The sequence below is a fragment of the Thunnus thynnus genome, chromosome 15, assembly GCF_963924715.1.
Source record: "Thunnus thynnus chromosome 15, fThuThy2.1, whole genome shotgun sequence".
NCBI lineage: Eukaryota > Metazoa > Chordata > Actinopteri > Scombriformes > Scombridae > Thunnus > Thunnus thynnus.
Genome location: NC_089531.1, coordinates 2,399,749 through 2,419,270, shown reverse-complemented (window position 1 = coordinate 2,419,270; position 19,522 = coordinate 2,399,749). Strand labels below are relative to the sequence as shown.

Here is a 19,522-nt window from a genome sequence, read left to right as displayed (position 1 = left end):
AGCAACTTGTTGCAAACCTTTAAAATGACTTGTATGTGTCATTTTTGCATTTCCGAAACTTTTTTTGCCTTTGACAGACTGTCTGCTGCAGTCAAATGGAAAGAGGAACTCAAAACATCAATCTAGAATCAAATCTATTGTATTGAATCGCGAATCGATTGTGAATCGAATCATGAGATTTCCTGAATCGTGCACCCCAAGTGTACATACATGTTTACATTATTTTAGGTTCCCTTTTAGATTCACTCTATTAAAATCTTTAAATACATGAAAAGTGAATAAGTGAATGAACTGTGTGATATAATTAAACCTACATTTCTTTGTCTAATAGGAACAAGGTTTGGGTTGTCAATATTTACGTGAAAAATTCCCTTCGCTGGTGTTTATCATTTATTTATTTGGTAATAATGCAATTATAAATGTTATTAATAAATACTGTACTAAGCCATCATGTCTGTGGTTATAAATGTCATTAAGTCATTATTTAAGTGTTTTTTATATTAATATATTAAGTCTACATGTGTAAATGTTAGTATTGTTAATAGGTGGGTTTTGGTCCAGAAGGCCCAACGTGATGAATACAAAAAGAGCTAAAAAGAAAAAGTCAGCGTGAGTGAGGATGAACACCAGCCAAAACGATGTTTTTGGCAAAGTTGCTCTCATTAATGTCTTATAACTGATCTATAAAGCATTAATAGATTATTTATTAACCATCAATAAAGCCATTAGTTAAAAGTTGATCCATCTCCTCTTTAGAAAGAGACACAAAGTCAGTTTCAATGTTTGCTCACTGCTCAATTTTGACATTTAAATATTATTCTGACTGTTATTAAACCATCTAGTGGGCACGACTTTCTCATAATATTACTAATAATATTATGTTCGATATTTTCACTGCAATCTGGGTTTCTTTTACACAAATAATCCATGAAGTAATCGAGGAGAAGGATTCAATCACTCTGCGCTGTCCTCACTCTGTGGAGGGTAAAGTGACGTGGAGCAGAGAGAGAAAAAAAATCAAATTAGATGTACTGACAGTCGATGGCGACAGAGACATAAAACATGTTCATGATCCTTATAAGAAATACAGTTCTTTAGCAGACAAGTCACTGCACATTCACAGAGCTGCTCTCTCAAATGCTGGAAAATACTTCTGTAACAACGAACCAGCTGCGGATCTGACAGTGATCCCATCAGGTAACATTAGAGTTTATTAAAAGTTTTTTTTCTGTATCAAAAACAGAAAAAATCTAATTTCAACTTAACAATTGTAAGGTTAATATGTTGTTTAAAGTTTATTGTGAAAGATTTTATGTTGTATCAAAATATTGTGCAGCATAAAAAGGATGCATATATGACTCATAACTTTAAAATTAATCATATTTACTGCTGTTACTGTAATCGAGCAGTTATTTGTTGTGTAAAATTCTCTCAGCTCACTGTGAGCTGTAACAAATTCACAGAGTATCTTTAAGTAAAGCGTCAGTAAGTAAGTGTCATCCACTGCAGGTGTTAGTGTCTCAAATAAGATCTTGTTTCAGAGTTCAACTCATAAACACTTTACATTCAAGCTCAGTAATAACAAGGTAATAAGGAGGTGAAATCGTCTCAGTAATACTCTGGTAATAAACTGGTTAAATCTTGCTGATATCACAGCAGGAAGGTAATAATGTATAAAAAACATCTCAAGGTAAAAATGGTTTAACAAAAGCTCATCGGGTTTTATCAGAGTTAATATTTACCCAGTAATAAGGTAATTGTAAAATCTATCAGTAGAGGTAATACTAGGTGGCATAATACTATTAGCAAAAAGGAAATAGAGGGGTGATAATTAGTTCCATGGTCTAACAATACTCATATAATAATATCAGTGTAATATCATCACATTCACAATAAACATACTGTAAAAATTTTTATTTCAGACCTGGAAACACACACAATAGTTTTGCTGTAAGAACTGCAGTAATAAGTAAAAACAATTGACACAATCTGACCACTAGGAGACATTTTGGAGAGGTTTGGGGACACCAGTGACAACACAAACTAAAAACTCCCTTGATCTGATCAGGTCTAGAGGTCTGGAATTTTATACAGGTGTGGTTGACAAGATGTAGAAGATATGTGGTGATTTGCATAGTTCTGGCATAAAGCATGTCCTAGTTATTGTTATTCCAATATGACTCATTATAGATGAGGAGCAAAAACACTTTTTTGAGCCATATTTGAACTGTTGTAGTTTCGGTTGTGTTTTAGCTGCATGCTAATCAAGCACATTTCCAGGAACTAGAAGATGTTACCTTTCAAATGAAGCCTAATACATGCATTGTGGCCTCACAGTTCTTCTGTTATAAGCGTTTCCATTCGGGTATGCCACATGAGTGAAAATTCCAAAAAAAGGGTGGATGTTAAGAGGCTCCGTAGCAGAACCACAAAATGAAGTAGAAACTGGTAATTCAGCATTTTACATCACTGATTAGTGATTATTATGCAGAAATTACCACCAATGTTTCCAGGTAATAACTTTAATGTTTAGTCTCTAAAGGAGTATAATTATAGAATTTGGAGGAAATGTGTTCGTTCATTTTCCAGCCCTGATTCATGGTAATTATACTGAGGTCCCTATTTTCCCGTCGGCACAAGCCCAGCGGCAGGTAAACGCAGTCTTTATGCAGTTTTCATCAGACATAAGTCTATTTTTTGCGTCTGTCCCTGTTTGGTCATTTCTGGACACCAAAGGAGCTGCTTCAGCCGACGTGGGAGGAGAGCAGCAGCTGAGACTGTGTTTATTAGCTGACGCAGTGCAGTTTTGGTGCTTATTTTGGCATAAAATTACGTTTGCGATAAATCCTGCTCAGACCAGCTCTTATCGCAGACGCAGATGCAGATGCAGATGCAGATGCAGATGCAGATGCAGACGCAGACGCAGATGCAGATGCAGGGCACACAGTCTCCAAAATCACAAAACACCTTTCATTCATGTTAAGTTTGGCAGCTTTCAGTTTGCAACATGTTTTTTATCTACCACAGATTGACATGAGGATCAAAACAGAATGTTTACGTCATTATCTTTGGCATATTACTCTGTTATATTATATGCCCTTTGTCATCAAAGTGCATAATTGTATTACCTGTATTACCCTGTAGTTCACAAGATATTACCCTCTTATTCCTTTGTTATTCCTGAGCTGGGTTTTCCCTCAACTCTTCACTCAGCCACTGACTTTATCCTGAATGCATGACAGCAGATAATAATGAATTATAAGACATGAATCTTGTTTTTCACTCTGCACATCTTTGTACTTGACGACTGATGAGGTTGTGATTATGTTCACTTATCTTCCAGATGCTCCTTTCTTGTGACCACTGCCTTCAGCACCTGGAGGACAACTGTCTGAAGTTTAAAATGACATGTCTATAAATGCTGTATATAACGTGAAAATGCATTAGAATTATTGATTTTTTGTTATTTATAATAGATCAACATTTTGGGAAACACATCCAATTATTCCCTTTCTTTCCGAGTGATTTGAGAAGCCTTCATCTGCCAGTTTGTTATATAAAACAAGATGTATGAATAATATAAAATGTATTAAAATGCATCTGAATTACATTCAATACTTGTGGAAAACACCTCAGTAATTGTGCAAACTTTCAGTAAGTCTGAGTCATGATCACTGAGCCATTAAAGCCATTTAAATATGTTTGTGTAGCAGTAGTGTAGTTGATGGCATTTCCTCTATGGGTGATGCTACAGCTACATGACAGATTGCACAATTCATCCTTGTACAAACTGAGCTCTAATATTCCTGGACAGAAGTGAACTTTTCTCCAAACAATCATCAGTCACCATCAGCTGCTCAGCATCATTTTCTTTCACTTTGTGCATTTTGATGCAGATCTGGAAATTTCTGAATACAGTAGAATAAATTCAGAGGATTGTGCAGACTTGTTGTTGTTTGTTTTTCCTTTGCATGATGTCACACTTCACACATACTCTCCACCCAACTCTGCACTACACACCAATGACTAGAGTTCCACATCCTTCCCCATTTCTATTATTGTGCACCGATTACTAATAAACTTATGTAGGACTCATAAGTGCACCTGCGCAGAGCCGTCGCAACAAACCACAAACACAATGATGAAGATGCACACAAAAGCAGTTTTTCTGTGATATTGTGAAAACACCATCAGTGTGTCTGTATTTGGCATTAGTGACCCGACCGCCAGCATAACGTTACCTCAGATTTGTTTAGTTTTCAACTGACACTGGCCATATTTCCCCTCCCGTACTTGACTGGTCATACTTCACACAAGTTATATTGAAATGTTTGTGTAATGTTTCACAATAAAAATTGGGAAGTGAAAGCTTTTAATTTTATTAATAGCATAATGCAGTAACAAAAATTTAACAGAGCAAACGGAAGCAGATCAGAAAACAGGGAGGCTTCGCACTACAATATGAGCAAATATACTTATCAAACAGAGGGAATTAGGAATAAAGGCCTCTCTCTAATGTAAGCCTGCTTCCAATAAAGGCCTGGTACCCTCTGCAGTTGAGGTAAATAAAGGGCACTATTAGAGAAAATACGGTAAGTGTGAACATCATCTGTTTTACTGCTTTGATCTGACACTTTTAGCGTCTTTCAGCTATTTTAGAAGAATGACAAACCTGTTTCCAGCCAACACTACACAGTTGAATGTCTTTCCCACTGTTCACCATCATGAGAGTGTGACCTTAGTGTCTGTGTGTGGTTAGACCTCAAAGCCTAAATATAGTCTCAAACTATGTTCAACCAAAATGTGGTGGTTTGCTTTCTTCTTTCTTTGGCAGCTCTCGTTCAGTTTCTTTTCTTTGGTTGTTGAATTTCTTTTTAAAAATGTGATCTATTTTTGTTTTTTTAGTTCAACATCAGTCACTGTTTCTAACTGCATTTCCCACAGATCACCTGTCTGTCGATGATTTTAAGTTGATTAGTCTGAGTTTCTTTGACCTGCTCGTTAGTCTTTCAATGGTGATGAGATAAAGAGCCAGATATTGTTCTCAGGAGTTCAAGGAGAAATAACCAAAGCTAAAAGAGAGTAAATATTGGACATAGATTCATCAGATCAATTTTGTATTTGCTGTTATTTAGTCGTACATGAAGGTAATTTATGAGACAGTGTTGGAACATATTGTATGTAGGTAAAAGTGTGTTTTTATAATATGTGAATGTCTTTGTGTACAAATCAAATCGTCACTTTTCTAAAATTAAAAATAATGAATCTGCAAACAAATGAATTACATTTTTTTTAAAAGATCTGTGAATCTAATTTGTTAGTTAGTTCATCTTTATCTGTTCAGGAAATCACGTTAAGACCAAAATCTCTTCAGCAAGAGACCTGAGAACAAATTACATACATACAAGATCACAAGAAGACAGTTCATTCACACAAAACAACCACTACACACACACACACACACACACACACACACAAAAAAAAAAAAAATCAGCTAGTAAAACTTTAAAATCTCTCAGTCTCAGTTTAAAAACAATAATAACTAATATGTAATAAAGTCATTTGAGTTACTTTCATGTCCTGGAACTGTCCGTGTGAAACATGATCACACTGTTCACACTTGAGTTTCCTCATCAGTGTTCATTAACCACAAAGAAAGAGAAAGAAAGATATTTAAGAAGTGAGGGTGCAGCCTTTAAAGTCAGAGGAACACACGTATACACTGAGTTCCTGTTCCTCTATCAGATAGAAACTGTCTCTGTTCATTGTGGTTCAGTCTGTTGGAGGATGAGGATGAACATCTGCAGCTGCCTGTTAGCTTTAGTTCTGGGCTGTAATGTGACAGCAGGTAAGAACTTTACTCTTTTTCATCAGCTTTAATAATAATGTTCATGTTTGTTCATGTCATAGAGTGAGTGATGAATGTGGTGCAACTCTTTATTTTTACTGGTGTTTTCAGGCTAAAAGAGTGCAGCATGATACATCTTATAGGAAGTATTGATAATTAATTAATTAATTAATTAAGCTATTGTTAATTCTTCCTTGTCTTTGGGATGTTTCCTGTCCTATTTTAAGCTGCTACTATCCAGCCCATATTAAAGAAATCTAACTTAGTTCCTGCTTTGCCAGAGAACTAGAGGCCTGTATCTACACTCCCAGGCTCCTCGACTGTCTGAACGCTATTAGAGACTGGACGGCAGAAAAGTTGTTACAGCTCAGTGCTGATGAGACGGAGGTTCTGGTTGTTGCTCCAGTAAAGGTTGCCTCTGTCACATTTAGGATCCCGTTTAAGATTCTCATTCTTACTTACAGAGCTTTGCACAGTCAGGCTTGCTGTCTGTCTCACACAAACGCCTTAAGACTCGAGGTGATCGAGTTTTTGAAGTCGTAGCATCTAAACTATGTAACGCTCTGCCTGCTCCCTCACAGTCTGCTGACTCTGTGGATTCATTTAAAAAGCAGCTAAAGACAAACTCGTTTAGACAGGCAGGGTAACCTGTAAGCACCAGGTCAGCATTTTATGGTTTTATTGTGTTTTTCAGTTTTGCACTGTTTAATCACGTGACTTGGGTGGTCACTTCACCTGCTATGATTACTTTCTTTTTTGTATGTTGTATTACGCGCTTGTAAAGCACTTGCTGTACAAATACATTTACTTACTTTTACTTTTTACATATAAAGTATGTTGTCCATTGTTTCCAGTATTTTACATATTGTTCATATCGTAGTCTGAAGGTAAAGGTCAGTTTCTCCATACAGTGAATTTAGCTGATGTATAAAGTATTTTATAGAGATTTTAGTGATTTGTTGAAACACGTTCAGGTTCATTGTCATATTCATGTATTTGAATAAATCAAGTTCAAAGTTGTTTATTGGTCACGTACACAAAACAAACAATACAATGTGCAGTGAAATGCAGTTTAGGCCCTCCTAGATTAGCTTATATCTGCTAAGATTAAAGATAAAAATAGTAATAAAGATGAAAAGGAAATCAAAAATAAAAATGTTATTTTATATATATATATATATATATATATATATATATATATATATATATATATATATATATATATATATATATATATATATATATATATATATATATATATATATATATATATATATATATATATATATATATATATATATTCTGTACATACATATTATATTATATATAACATACACTACAACCATATAAATAAACATATAAACAAATATTAATACTGATAGTAAAAAGAGAATGAATAGTAATATGAAGGTGAAAAGAGATAGTTTCTATTAACATGAAGGTACAAACAAGTGTTTAAAATCTACATATATGATCTGAAATATCCACAAACTCACACAGTGACAAAAGACTGTGGTGCACAAACGTGCACGCACACAAAACCACATGTAAGGTTGCAGTGCATTGTGACCGCTGCCCCCCCACCACACACACACACACACACATACACACATTAGCTGATGGTGTGAATGATGTAAAGTAAGAAGTTAAAAGTGAAGTGCAGCAATGCTTTAAGGTCTTCATGTTTTTCATGATTAGCAGTTTGCACTCGACAGTTAAATGTGATTCTGACTCTGATGGAAAACAACTTTTCAGCTCTTTGCAATATTAGAAATGTTGACATTCTGAAAATGGATGTTTAGTTCTTGTAAACTGTGTTTCTTTTGCAGAAATGATCCATCAAATAGTCAAAGAGGAGCAAGATGTCTCTCTGCATTGTTCTCACTCTGACGAGGGTAAAGTGACGTGGAGCAGAGAGATTAATGGAAACACAGTTGACATATTTATAGTTGATGGTGACAGAGAGCAAAGATTAAATGACCCCCACAAACGATACAGTGCAACAGCAGATAAGTCACTGTTCATCTTTAGAATTGCTGTCTCAGACTCTGGGAAATACTTGTGTAATAATGAAGCAGCTGTGGAACTGACGGTGATCCCATCAGGTAACATCAAACTCTGTCAAAGTTGTTCTGCTTCCTGTTTCTTCCTGTTTCAAAGTCTCGTCTCTGTGCTTCACTTTTCATTTTCTAAACTGTGATTAAATACATACATTGACATATTAATGAAATGATGCATTTCAAAGGTAAATGTGGTTTTAACTTCAATAACAAATATATTGTAAGAAATAACATCATCATTACTTATTACTTTCATAACTCAAAACCAGGTTTTAATTTCACACTGACTGTTAAGAATAGAGGCCGAATTAATTTATAACATTAACTTCTTGTTACTGTAGTTACTTAAATATTTCTGTGTATTTTTATACGTTCGTCATTTTATTTGATTTTTTTATGTGATGTGCTTTACTTTGTTTGTGGTAAATTAATAAACAGATTTTTATGGTCAGTGAAGAAAAATATCTTTTTAAAGTTCTCTAATACGTCATTTCTATTGTTCTTTTCCTTTTAAAGGAACAGTTCGTCTTGTTCATGTAGAGTCACACAGGAAACAAACACCTGAATTAAGTCCTTCTCTCTAAAACCTCATTTAGGAACTTATAACCAACAGTTCTTGCTGTAATCATTCCTCCTGTTCATACTGACCATTAGAAGATCCCTTCATAATGACCTTACAATGGAAGTGATGGAGGACAAAATCCACAGTCCTCCTTCTGTGCAAAAATGTATTTAAAGTTTATCTAAAGCTAATATGAAGCTGTAAATGTGTCAGATATCCACTTGATATGACTAACTCAGACTGCTGAAGCTGAATAGAAGCTTCACACAGACTTTTAAATGACTGTGTGGACACACTGTGGATTTTGGCCTCCATCACTTCCATTGAAAGCACATTTGAAGGATCTTTTAATATCCAGTATGAACAGGAGGAATGATTACAGCGAGGAAAACCTCTTTCACTGTTCATATGGACACCTGACTGCTGGTTTAAGATTATAACATTTTCAATAAGCATCACTTCAAAGTGTGATCACAGTGTGTTCTGCACAGGACACTTTGCAGCGTAAAAATAAACTCATCAGTGCAGAAACTGTTTCTAAATGACCTCAAACCTTTATTTATCTGTCATATTTCTGTACTGATGTTTCTGTTAATTAGTGGCCGACACAAACAGTCTGATAAGCTGATATCAGCCAATATATTAGTGCAGCTTTAAGTTAGGTATCAATAGAGTAAGAGAACTTTTAGTGACTGTAACAATTCTCCACTTTGTGTAGAAACAGAAGTTAGTTTATCAAAGAAAATCTTGTTTTGGAACAAAACTCTTCCATGTGTCACTGACTTTATCATGAATACATGTGTTTATGATGGCATGTTATAAAACATGAATCTTGGTTTTTACTAACTTAATGTTTGTTGCTCACAGGAACAACAACAGTCAGTATTGCAGAGAAGTCCAACGTCACTCTGACATGTCCTGATGTTGGAGGGTCACATGTTCCAACATGGACCAGAGAGATTGATGGAAAACAACAACAAATCAGTCGTCATGTTTCAGCTGTTGACAAGTATCTGAATATACCAGACGTGCAGCCTGGTGACTCTGGACTGTACTACTGTGATGGAAAACCAGCTGCGTATCTAAACGTGATCAAAGGTGATCAGTCTGAGAGAGGTGAGACACAAGAACTCAAAGACACACACAAAAATATGAAGGCAGGTAAAGCACAGAGAAGAAGTTATTTAAAGGAATAATCTGACATTTTGGTAAATTTATTAACATGTTTAACTTTCTTACTGAGAGTTAGAAGAGAAGATCAACCAGTGGTGGAATGTAACTAAGTACATTTACTTAAATACAGTTTTTAGGAACCATTTGATGTTACTTTCTACTTCCTGTCCGCTAGATCTCAGAGGAGAATATTGTACTTTTTACTCCACTACATTTATTTGAATGTGATAGTTACAAGTGTCTTTCCAGATCTATATTTTACAAATAAAACAGATGATGTATTTATATTTGTGATTAATTTAGATCACTTTGTAGAGATCTGTTTCTACTTTGACACATAAGAGTATTTTCTATTGATGGGTGTGAAAAGACATGTAAAATTCCAAGAGAGGTGAAAACTTATTACAGGCAACGTATATTCTGTATATGTAGAATACAGACGGGTGACAAATGAAAGGAAAAACTGGTACCACCACTTAGATCGATACCACATTCATATCTGTCCATTAAACATGAAGCTATAGCCAGCAGCCGGTTAGCTTAGCTTAGCATAAAGACTGGAAACAGAAGGAAACAGCTAGCCTGGTGTTACAGAGTGATATGCAGAAATATAACGACGCACAAGGCTGAACAATAACAAATATGATCAGTTCACATAAGAGAGAAACTTTAATGCTGCTTCAAATTAAACAGAAACAATATCCTCAACATTCAAGTGGTTTAAGTCATGAGAACATTTGCTCTGCTTGATAACTCACCACAAAACTGGCCATCACCTATTTCCTGTTTCAATACTGATGAATGATTTCATAACTTTCTGTGGTAAAATGTATTTTGCTGCTCTGTTGTATCTATTTCCTCCATCTCACAAAGAAGAAAACAGGACATCACCACCAACAACAACAATAACAACAACTGCACCACCAAAAACTAAGAAAACAGAGGAGGGAGAGAATAAGTTAAAAACAGATCTAAATTTTAAATTAAACTGATTAAGGGTGATCGATCTAAACGAACAAAGCGGCAGAAAACACTTTAAATGCAGTAATTGAACAAACAGATACAGATATAAGAGCCTGGGAAAGTTTTAACACTGTTCAAGTGAAACTACAGTTTCAATGTAGGAAGTCGAGCACACAACTGTCAGGGAACAGGAGATACAGGAGTGGACCCAAATGCAGAGGCCGGAATGCAGATATGATGAAAAAAAACTCGGTCACGGACAGGTAAACAGGGCTGAACAGAACTCGCAGAAGGAACAACACAAAACAATCCAACAAAGACTGAACAGAAAACCAGAACTTAAAGAAACTGAACTAACAAGGAGATGAGGTGCAGGTGGGGAGATGGGTGGAGAACTCGAGAGGGGAATGAACATACAGGGAGCTGATTGGCTGAGGACACACAGGGAGCGGGGCAGGGCTGACGAGGCTAACACAGGGCAGGTGTGGGGAAGACAGCAGGGCAGGGCTAATGAGTCCAAATGCAGGGCAGGTGTGGAGGAGTACATGAACACACAAGGGAAACAGAACAAAAACCCAGAAAACAAACCCAACGCCATCTACACCAACCCATCCAAAACCAACCACAAACACAAACCCAAGCACACAACCCAACAAACCAGTGATGCAGTGATGAACCGAGGGACTAAACAAACGTGCAAAACCAGGAGGCCCCACAGAACACAACATAAGACCAAAAAAAACACCTTAAGTCCGGGCAAGATGTGACACACAACATGCTCAACATTCAGATGGATTTTGTTGTGAGAACTTGAACTGTTGCTGACTCAGCACAAATATTAAAGTAGTGTTGTTACTTTTTCAAAAACTGAATCATTTTGTGACATTCTGTAAACAGTTAGCTGTAGTAAAATACATTTTCTGCCCTGTAATATATATTTTCTCTATTCTGCACAGATCATGATGAAGGACCAACATCTGATGAAAACACAGGTATGACTGCAATAAATAAGTCACATCAAGAAACCTGAAAAGAAAATGAGTAAAATGAAACAGCCTCTTAACATCCGCCCTTTTTTTTGGAATTTTTGCCCATTTGGCATACCCAAATGGAAACGCTAAAATGTTAAATTGATTAAAAACTTTAAATGCAGTTATGAGACAAACGTATACAGATATAAGAACCTGGGAAAGTTTTAACACTGTGTTCAAGTAAAACTATAGTTTCAATGTTGGAAGTCGAGCACACAACATGCTCAACATTCAGGTGGTTTTTGTTGTGTCACACCTACATTGAAAAAGGATTCGCAGTTCAGTTTATTTTATCTTTTGGCTCCTAAAACTGTTATTGTTGGAAGTTATGTTACAGCTCATGATGCTATAGTCACTTCCTGTTTACATAGTTGGCTGTTTCTCATAGAGTTGCAAAATTAGAGGAGATATTTTTGGCGTTCCTGGTTCCGGAGGTAAAAATTCTGTTCATTTTTCTCACAGATAATGTTACACTGAGCATTTCTACCGCTTGGATGGTTAAATCACCAGAAAAAAGATGAACAATTAAAGATAAAAAGTCGACTGTGTACATAAATATTTCAAGGTAGAAATTAACTACGACTCCCAAAGTGCATTTCTGCAAGAAACAGCCAATCACTGAGCTTAAAATCCACTCATGTGCACTGCTAACAGCAGGCAGAAGCCAAAGATTACAGTGTTGACAAATTGATTTTACAATCCACAGAGCCAAAGGCTTCTTCTCCATAGCAACAGCAGCTGAGGCTCATGGGTATTGTAGTATTCTTAGCCGTCCACCAAAATCACAGACAAAACATGATTTCTGAGAAACTAAGTGTAAATACTGTAAACTGCTGGTCAGAATATAAACCTGTAGGATCATTCATTTATCCAGGAGAGTCCTGAGTTTCTATGTTCAGTAACATCGAGGAGATCGTTTAAAGAAAACTTTGAAAACCAGAAAAACACTTGTGGAACCAGCGGCCCCTCACACTTCACAGCTATTAGATGGTACTACAGATGTTTCCTTGCTATCGATTTACACATGAAATGTTCACTAGATAAAACATTTCTAACAGTTAATGGTGCAACCTGATTTATTAAAACTAGTAAATTAGTAGTAGCAGAGATATAAGAGCCTGGGAAAGTTTTAACACTGTGTTCAAGTGAAACTGCAGTTTCAATGTAGGAAGTCGAGCACACAACATGCTCAACATTCAGGTGGATTTTGCTGTGAGAACTTGAACTGTTGCTGACTGAGCACAAATATTAAAGTAGTGTTGTTACTTTTTCAAAAACTGTGAATTATTTTGTGACATTCTGTAAACAGTTAGCTGTAGTAAAATACATTTTCTGCCTTGTAATATATATTTTCTCTATTCTGCACAGATGATGATGAAGGATCAACATCACCTACATCTGCTGAAAACACAGGTATGACTGCAATAAATAAGTCACATAAAGAAACCTGAAAAGAAAATGAGTAAAATGAAACAGATCTAAATGTTGAATTGTTAAACTGATTAAAAGCTTTTATTGATCTGAGAGCCCAGAGACAAGAACTCAAAGAGGAACAAAAAGCAGAAAACACTTTAAATGCAGTAATTAAACAAACAGATACAGATATAAGAGCCTGGGAAAGTTTTAACACTGTGTTCAAGTGAAACTACAGTTTCAATGTAGGAAGTCGAGCACACAACATGCTCAACATTCAGATGGATTTTGTTGTGAGAACTTGAACTGTTGCTGACTCAGCACAAATATTAAAGAAACGTTGTTCCTTTTTCAAAAACTGAATCATTTTGTGACATTCTGTAAACAGTTAGCTGTAGTAAAATACATTTTCTGCCCTGTAATATATATTTTCTCTATTCTGCACAGAAGATAAAAAAAAAACATTACCTACAACAACTTCTACAACATCACCACCAGCTGCAAACACAGGTATGACTGCAATAAATAAGTCAATAAACCCAAATAGAAAATGAACAAGTAAATGAATAAAATGAACCAGATCTAAATGTTGAATTATAAAAGTAGAGCTGCAGAAGTGAGGTTAGAAAACTTTACAACAGATCATTCAAACACATTAACACATCAACTACAGGCTGTAATACATTTATTTTTGTAACATTTACTGTGACGGTCTATTAAACATTAATTTTAAATATTAATTTTGGTTTCAGATTTATATCAATAAAAACTCATGATACAAGTTTGGTTTCAGGCAGGTCATCAAATGCATATTCAGTAAAGTAAACATTTTGCAGAGTCAGGCTCTTTCTGTGTGTGACGTGTACATATGAGCAGGAAAAGAGATGGAGACCAAGTGCACATACACAACTGTTTTGGCCGTCCGACAAAAAATGTCCCACCAAAGTTAAAAACAAACCTACAACCTTGATTTGAACGATCCCACACAGAAGATAAAAAGACACCTTCAACTACACCTGCACACACAAACACAGGTATGATCACATGATGAAACAAAGTCGTAACAGGTGTACATCAGAGCTTACAACCAAGATGTGAAAACATGAATTCAAAGATGAAGATATGTATTCAGAGCATGTGGAAAAGACACTAGATTTACAGTAATATTCACTAAGATTAAAATGGAAGAAACTAATTAGTGATTGTGAACGTTTCCTTGTCTTCCAGCCTCTCCTTACCTGTGGCAGATGCCTGTTCGTGTGGTGATCATAATACTTTATTTAATCCTGATGATCAGCATCACCGTCACTACCTGGAGAAGAGGTGAATGACCTGAAAGTTGTGGATATGAAAATGTTGAGCAGCAAATATTGTTTTAAAAATTACAGTCAGATGATATTTTAAACTCAAGAAAGACTCGATATTTTCAGATTTTACTTATAACAGCAGAAATAACTGGATATCAACTAGCAAACACTCACAGACATTATAGTAGCTCAGAGATTTGTACAAAGATGAACTGAGCAGAAGTTTGGCTGAATCAGACAAATAAATATTGAGTGACGGCCATTTTAATTAATTATGTTCCTGTAGCGCCACTTATTGGTGAAATGTGGTGAAATGAACCAGGATGGTTCAAAGTTGAAATGTGCACATGTCATCTAAATTTTAATTTATGAGTCATAGCAGTTTATGTCAGATCTGTCACACTTACTTAAATTATAGAAAATGGTCATAATAACTTTTTTTTCAGTCTCATTCAAATATTATATGTATCAGCTTTGATTCAAATTGATCAGATGTGAGTAGTGAAACTCTGTCTGGGTGTAAATGTGTGTGGTGTTGGGCCGTGGCTACAAGTTTGGCTATCAGCAATTATTAATGATTATTAAAGATAATTATTAATTATTAAAATCAATTAATATATTATAAAATTAATAATAAAATTAATAATAAGGGGCACCACCCAGGAGTCAGGGAAAAAGATAGCCAATTCAGTCTCAAAGTGTACTAATCTATCAATTTGGAACCTTGATTAAAAACTAAGTTAATAACTATAAACAAAATTACCATATCAATAGCTAGTTAAGGTTGAAGGATTTTGGAGTTCTTTGCAGAGCAGAGGTTGGCAAAACTCATTCTTGTGCAATATTAAAACAGACAACAGGTATATACAAAAGCATTTATTTAACAAACAGGTAAAAGAGCAAAACACACAATACTAATCTAGCTAAGTGTACCTATATACAAGTGTGAGTGTGTATGTGTGTGTGTGTGTGTGTGTGTGTGTGTGTGTGTGTGGTGGTGGGGGGGGGGGGGGGGGGGGGGGGGGAATGGCAAGATGGCTGCAGTCACCTGGTGACTGGAGGAGAAAGAGAGAGATAAGAGGGGAGTCTCTAGTTTTGATAACCTGGATCCATGGGTGGAGCTTCACACTTTGGGTGTGAACCCCCAGGGCTCAGGTTTCTTGGAGTCTTGAAACATGTGGTCCACATGTAGTCCCAACAGTGGTCTATATTTATAGGTTTTATTTTTTTAACCATGAAAAATAATTCAGCTTCTCCACTTAACATTTCAGGAATCATGAGCCAAAATGTGAAGTGCCTCAGAACGGCCACATGATGGTGCTATTGCTATAATTGGTTCTTTCTCACATTCATTGTCCCAAGGCCCAACTTTCTACCACATATCTTTAAAATCAAAGAAGTAGTTGAGATATCCTCATAATTAACAGACAAAGCTGTGACAAATGTTCCTCATTACTGTAACCATTAACATAAACATAATGCACTCTTTTAAATGTGTGATGCTGATTGATGAAGGTGCAACAGAAGTGAATTGAAAATATCTTTAATCATCTCTATGTTTACCTTCTCTCCATTGTAGCGCAACAGATACAGAAGCAACACACAGCAGAAACAGAAAATCATCTCTGATCCTCCATCACACAGAAACAAGAGCGGTAAAAACCAACCTGTCAACAGTGTTCATCCTCATACAGTCTGACAGGAAACAGGTCTGGTTGACAGAGGTGGTGAACAACCCGCACAGCTAAACAGTCTCTTTCTCTCTTTCACGTTGACTAAACTATGAGCTTTGGGCTAAATTTATATTGACAACATCTCTCATACACAAACATGCAGCTCACAACTCATTGTCATGTTCCTGCTGCTTTTGGTTTTACTGTATGCATCATTATGTAAATATTGGGAAACATCAATAGTGTGTGAAAATATGAATATCATTAAAACAGAAGTGTGAAGCAGCTTGACATGCATTGACTTTTGAGATTTTTAATAGTTATAACTATTAAAAATGTATTAAGTCTCTTTATCCTGTATTTTTAAATCATCACAGTAGCCATATTACAGCTAAATATGATAATTGAATATACTTTAAAAAGAATTACATTTATTATTGTAGTGATGTTGACATACTGTTACTTTGCATTTACGCATGCAGCAAGGGAAGAGAATATGTAGCTGCAATGTCATGACAGCTTATATATGGACATTTCAGTATTTAGAAATAAAGCAACTTGCTGCAAACCTTTAAAATGACTTGTATGTGTCATTTTTGCATTTCCGAAACTTTTTTTTGCCTTTGACAGACTGTCTGCTGCAGTCAAATGGAAAGAGGAATTCAAAACATCAATCTAGAATCAAATCTATTGTATTGAATTGAAAACTGATTTTGATTCGCGAATCGATTGTGAATCGAATCGTGAGATTTCCTGAATCGTGCACCCCTAGTGTACATACATGTTTACATTATTTTAGGTTCTCTTTTAGATTCACTCTATTAAAATCTTTAAATACATGAAAAGTGAATAAGTGAATGAACTGTGTGATATAATTAAACCTACATTTCTTTGTCTAATAGGAACAAGGTTTGGGTTGTCAATATTTACGTGAAAAATTCCCTTCGCTGGTGTTTATCATTTATTTATTTGGTAATAATGCAATTATAAATGTTATTAATAAATACTGTACTAAGCCATCATGTCTGTGGTTATAAATGTCATTAAGTCATTATTTAAGTGTTTTTTATATTAATATATTAAGTCTACATGTGTAAATGTTACTATTGTTAATAGGTGGGTTTTGGTCCAGAAGGCCCGACGTGATGAATACAAAAAGAGCTAAAAAGAAAAAGTCAGCGTGAGTGAGGATGAACACCAGCCAAAGGGATTTTGTGGCAAAGTTGCTCTCATTAATGTCTTATAACTGATCTATAAAGCATTAGTAGATTATTTATTAACCATCAATAAAGCCATTAGTTAAAAGTTGATCCATCTCCTCTTTAGAAAGAGACACAAAGTCAGTTTCAATGTTTGCTCACTGCTTGATTTTGACATTTAAATATTATTCTGACTGTTATTAAACCATCTAGTAGACAGGACTTTCTCATAATATTACTAATAATATTATGTTCGATATTTTCACTGCAATCTGTGTTTGTTTTACACAAATAATCCATGAAGTAATCGAGGAGAAGGATTCAATCACTCTGTGCTGTCCTCACTCTGTGGAGGGTAAAGTGACGTGGAGCAGAGAGAGAAAAAAAATCAAATTAGATGTACTGACAGTCGATGGCGACAGAGGCATAAAACATGTTCATGATCCTTATAAGAAATACAGTTCTTTAGCAGACAAGTCGCTGCAAATTCACAGAGCTGCTCTCTCAAATGCAGGAAAATACTTCTGTAATGAAGAACCAGCCACGAAACTGACAGTGATCCCATCAGGTAACATTAAACTTTATTAGAAGTTTTTTTTTTCTGTATCAAAAACAATATTTAAAAAATCTAATTTCCACTTAACAATTGTAAGGTTTGATTTGTAAATGTTGCATATGTTGTTTAAAGTTTATTGTGAAAGATTTTATGTTGTATCAAAGTATTGTGCAGCATAAAAAGGATGCATATATGACTCATAACTTTAAAATTAATCATATTTACTGCTGTTACTGTAATCGAGCAGTTATTTGTTGTTTGTAAAATTCTCTCAGCTCACTGTGAGCTGTAACAAATTCACAGAGTATCTTTAAGTAAAGCGTCAGTAAGTAAATGTCATCCACTGCAGGTGTTAATGTCTCAAATAAGATCTTGTTTCAGAGTTCAACTCATAAACACTTTACGTTCAAGCTCAGCAGTAACAAGGTAATAAGGAAGTGAAATCGTGTCAGTAATACTCTGGTAATAAACTGGTTAAATCTTGCTGATTTCAAAACAGGAGGGTAATAATGTATAAAAAACTTCTCAAGGTAAAAATGGTTTAACAAAAGCTCATCAGGTTTTATCAGAGTTAATATTTACTCAGTAATAAGGTAATTATAAAATCTATCAGTAGACGTAATACTAGGTGGCATAATACTATCAGCAAAAAGGAAATAGAGGGATGATAATTAGTTCCATGGTCTCACAATACTCATATAATAATATCAGTGTAATATAATCACATTCGCAATAAACATACTGTAAAAATTTTTATTTCAGACCTGGAAACACACACAATAGTTTTGCTGTAAGAACCGCAGTAATGAGTAAAAGCAATTGACACAATCTGGCCACTAGGAGACATTTTGGAGAGGTTCGGGGACACCAGTGACAACACAAACTAAAAACTGCCTGGATCCGATCAGGTCTAGAGGTCTGGAATTTTATACAGGTGTGGTTGACAAGATGTAGAAGATATGTGGTGATTTGCATAGTTCTGGCATAAAGTATGTCCTAGTTATTGTTATTCCAATATGACTCATTATAGATGAGGAGCAAAAACCCTTTTTTGAGCCATATTTGAACTGTTGTAGTTTCGGTTGTGTTTTAGCTACATGCTAATCAAGCACATTTCCAGGAACTAGAAGATGTTACCTTTCAAATGAAGCCTAATACATGCATTGTGGCCTAACAGTTCTTCTGTTATAAGCGTTTCCATTCGGGTATGCCACATGGGTGGAAATTCCAAAAAAAGGGTGGATGTTAAGAGGCTCCGTAGCAGAACCACAAAATGAAGTAGAAACTGGTAATTCAGCATTTTACATCACTGATTAGTGATTATTATGCAGAAATTACCACCAGTGTTTCTAGGTAATAACTTTAATGTTTAGTCTCTAAAGGAGTATAACTATAGAATTTGGAGGAAATGTGTTTGTTCATTTTCCAGCCCTGATTCATGGTAATTATACTGAGGTCCCTATTTTCCTGCCGGCACAAGCCCAGCGGCAGGTAAACGCAGTCTTTATGCAGTTTTCATTGAACATAAGTCTATTTTTTGCGTCTGTGCCTGTTTGGTCATTTCTGGACACCAAAGGAGCTGCTTCAGCCGACGTGGGAGGAGAGGAGCAGCTGAGACTGTGTTTATTAGCTGACGCAGTTCAGTTTTAATGCTTATTTTGGCATAAAATTACATTTGCGATAAATCCTGCTCAGACCAGCTCTTATTGCAGACGCAGACGCAGATGCAGGGCACAC

General features: G+C 35.5%; 1 protein-coding gene and 1 long non-coding RNA gene across 3 annotated transcripts in view; both read left to right on the top strand.

Annotated features, from left to right (window-relative positions):
- Positions 1–5,719: 5,719 nt before the first annotated feature.
- LOC137198160 (uncharacterized) overlaps positions 5,720–19,522 on the top strand; it is a 37,425-nt gene continuing 23,622 nt past the window's right edge. Inside the window, exons 1-4 of one of the 2 annotated variants that reach the window (XM_067611829.1) lie at positions 5,720–5,848; positions 7,678–7,953; positions 9,338–9,586; positions 11,563–11,598. In XM_067611829.1, the coding sequence (XP_067467930.1) occupies positions 5,788–5,848; positions 7,678–7,953; positions 9,338–9,586; positions 11,563–11,598 (622 nt within the window). In that variant the 5' untranslated portion in view covers positions 5,720–5,787. Of the gene's footprint in view, positions 5,849–6,312; positions 6,517–7,677; positions 7,954–9,337; positions 9,587–11,562; positions 11,599–19,522 lie in introns of those variants that run through there. The other variant, XR_010931593.1, reaches the window with a different exon arrangement.
- LOC137198131 (uncharacterized) lies at positions 14,275–16,379 on the top strand. The gene is made up of 2 exons (XR_010931585.1): positions 14,275–14,373; positions 15,937–16,379. It is a non-coding gene; the product is annotated as an uncharacterized lncRNA (long non-coding RNA).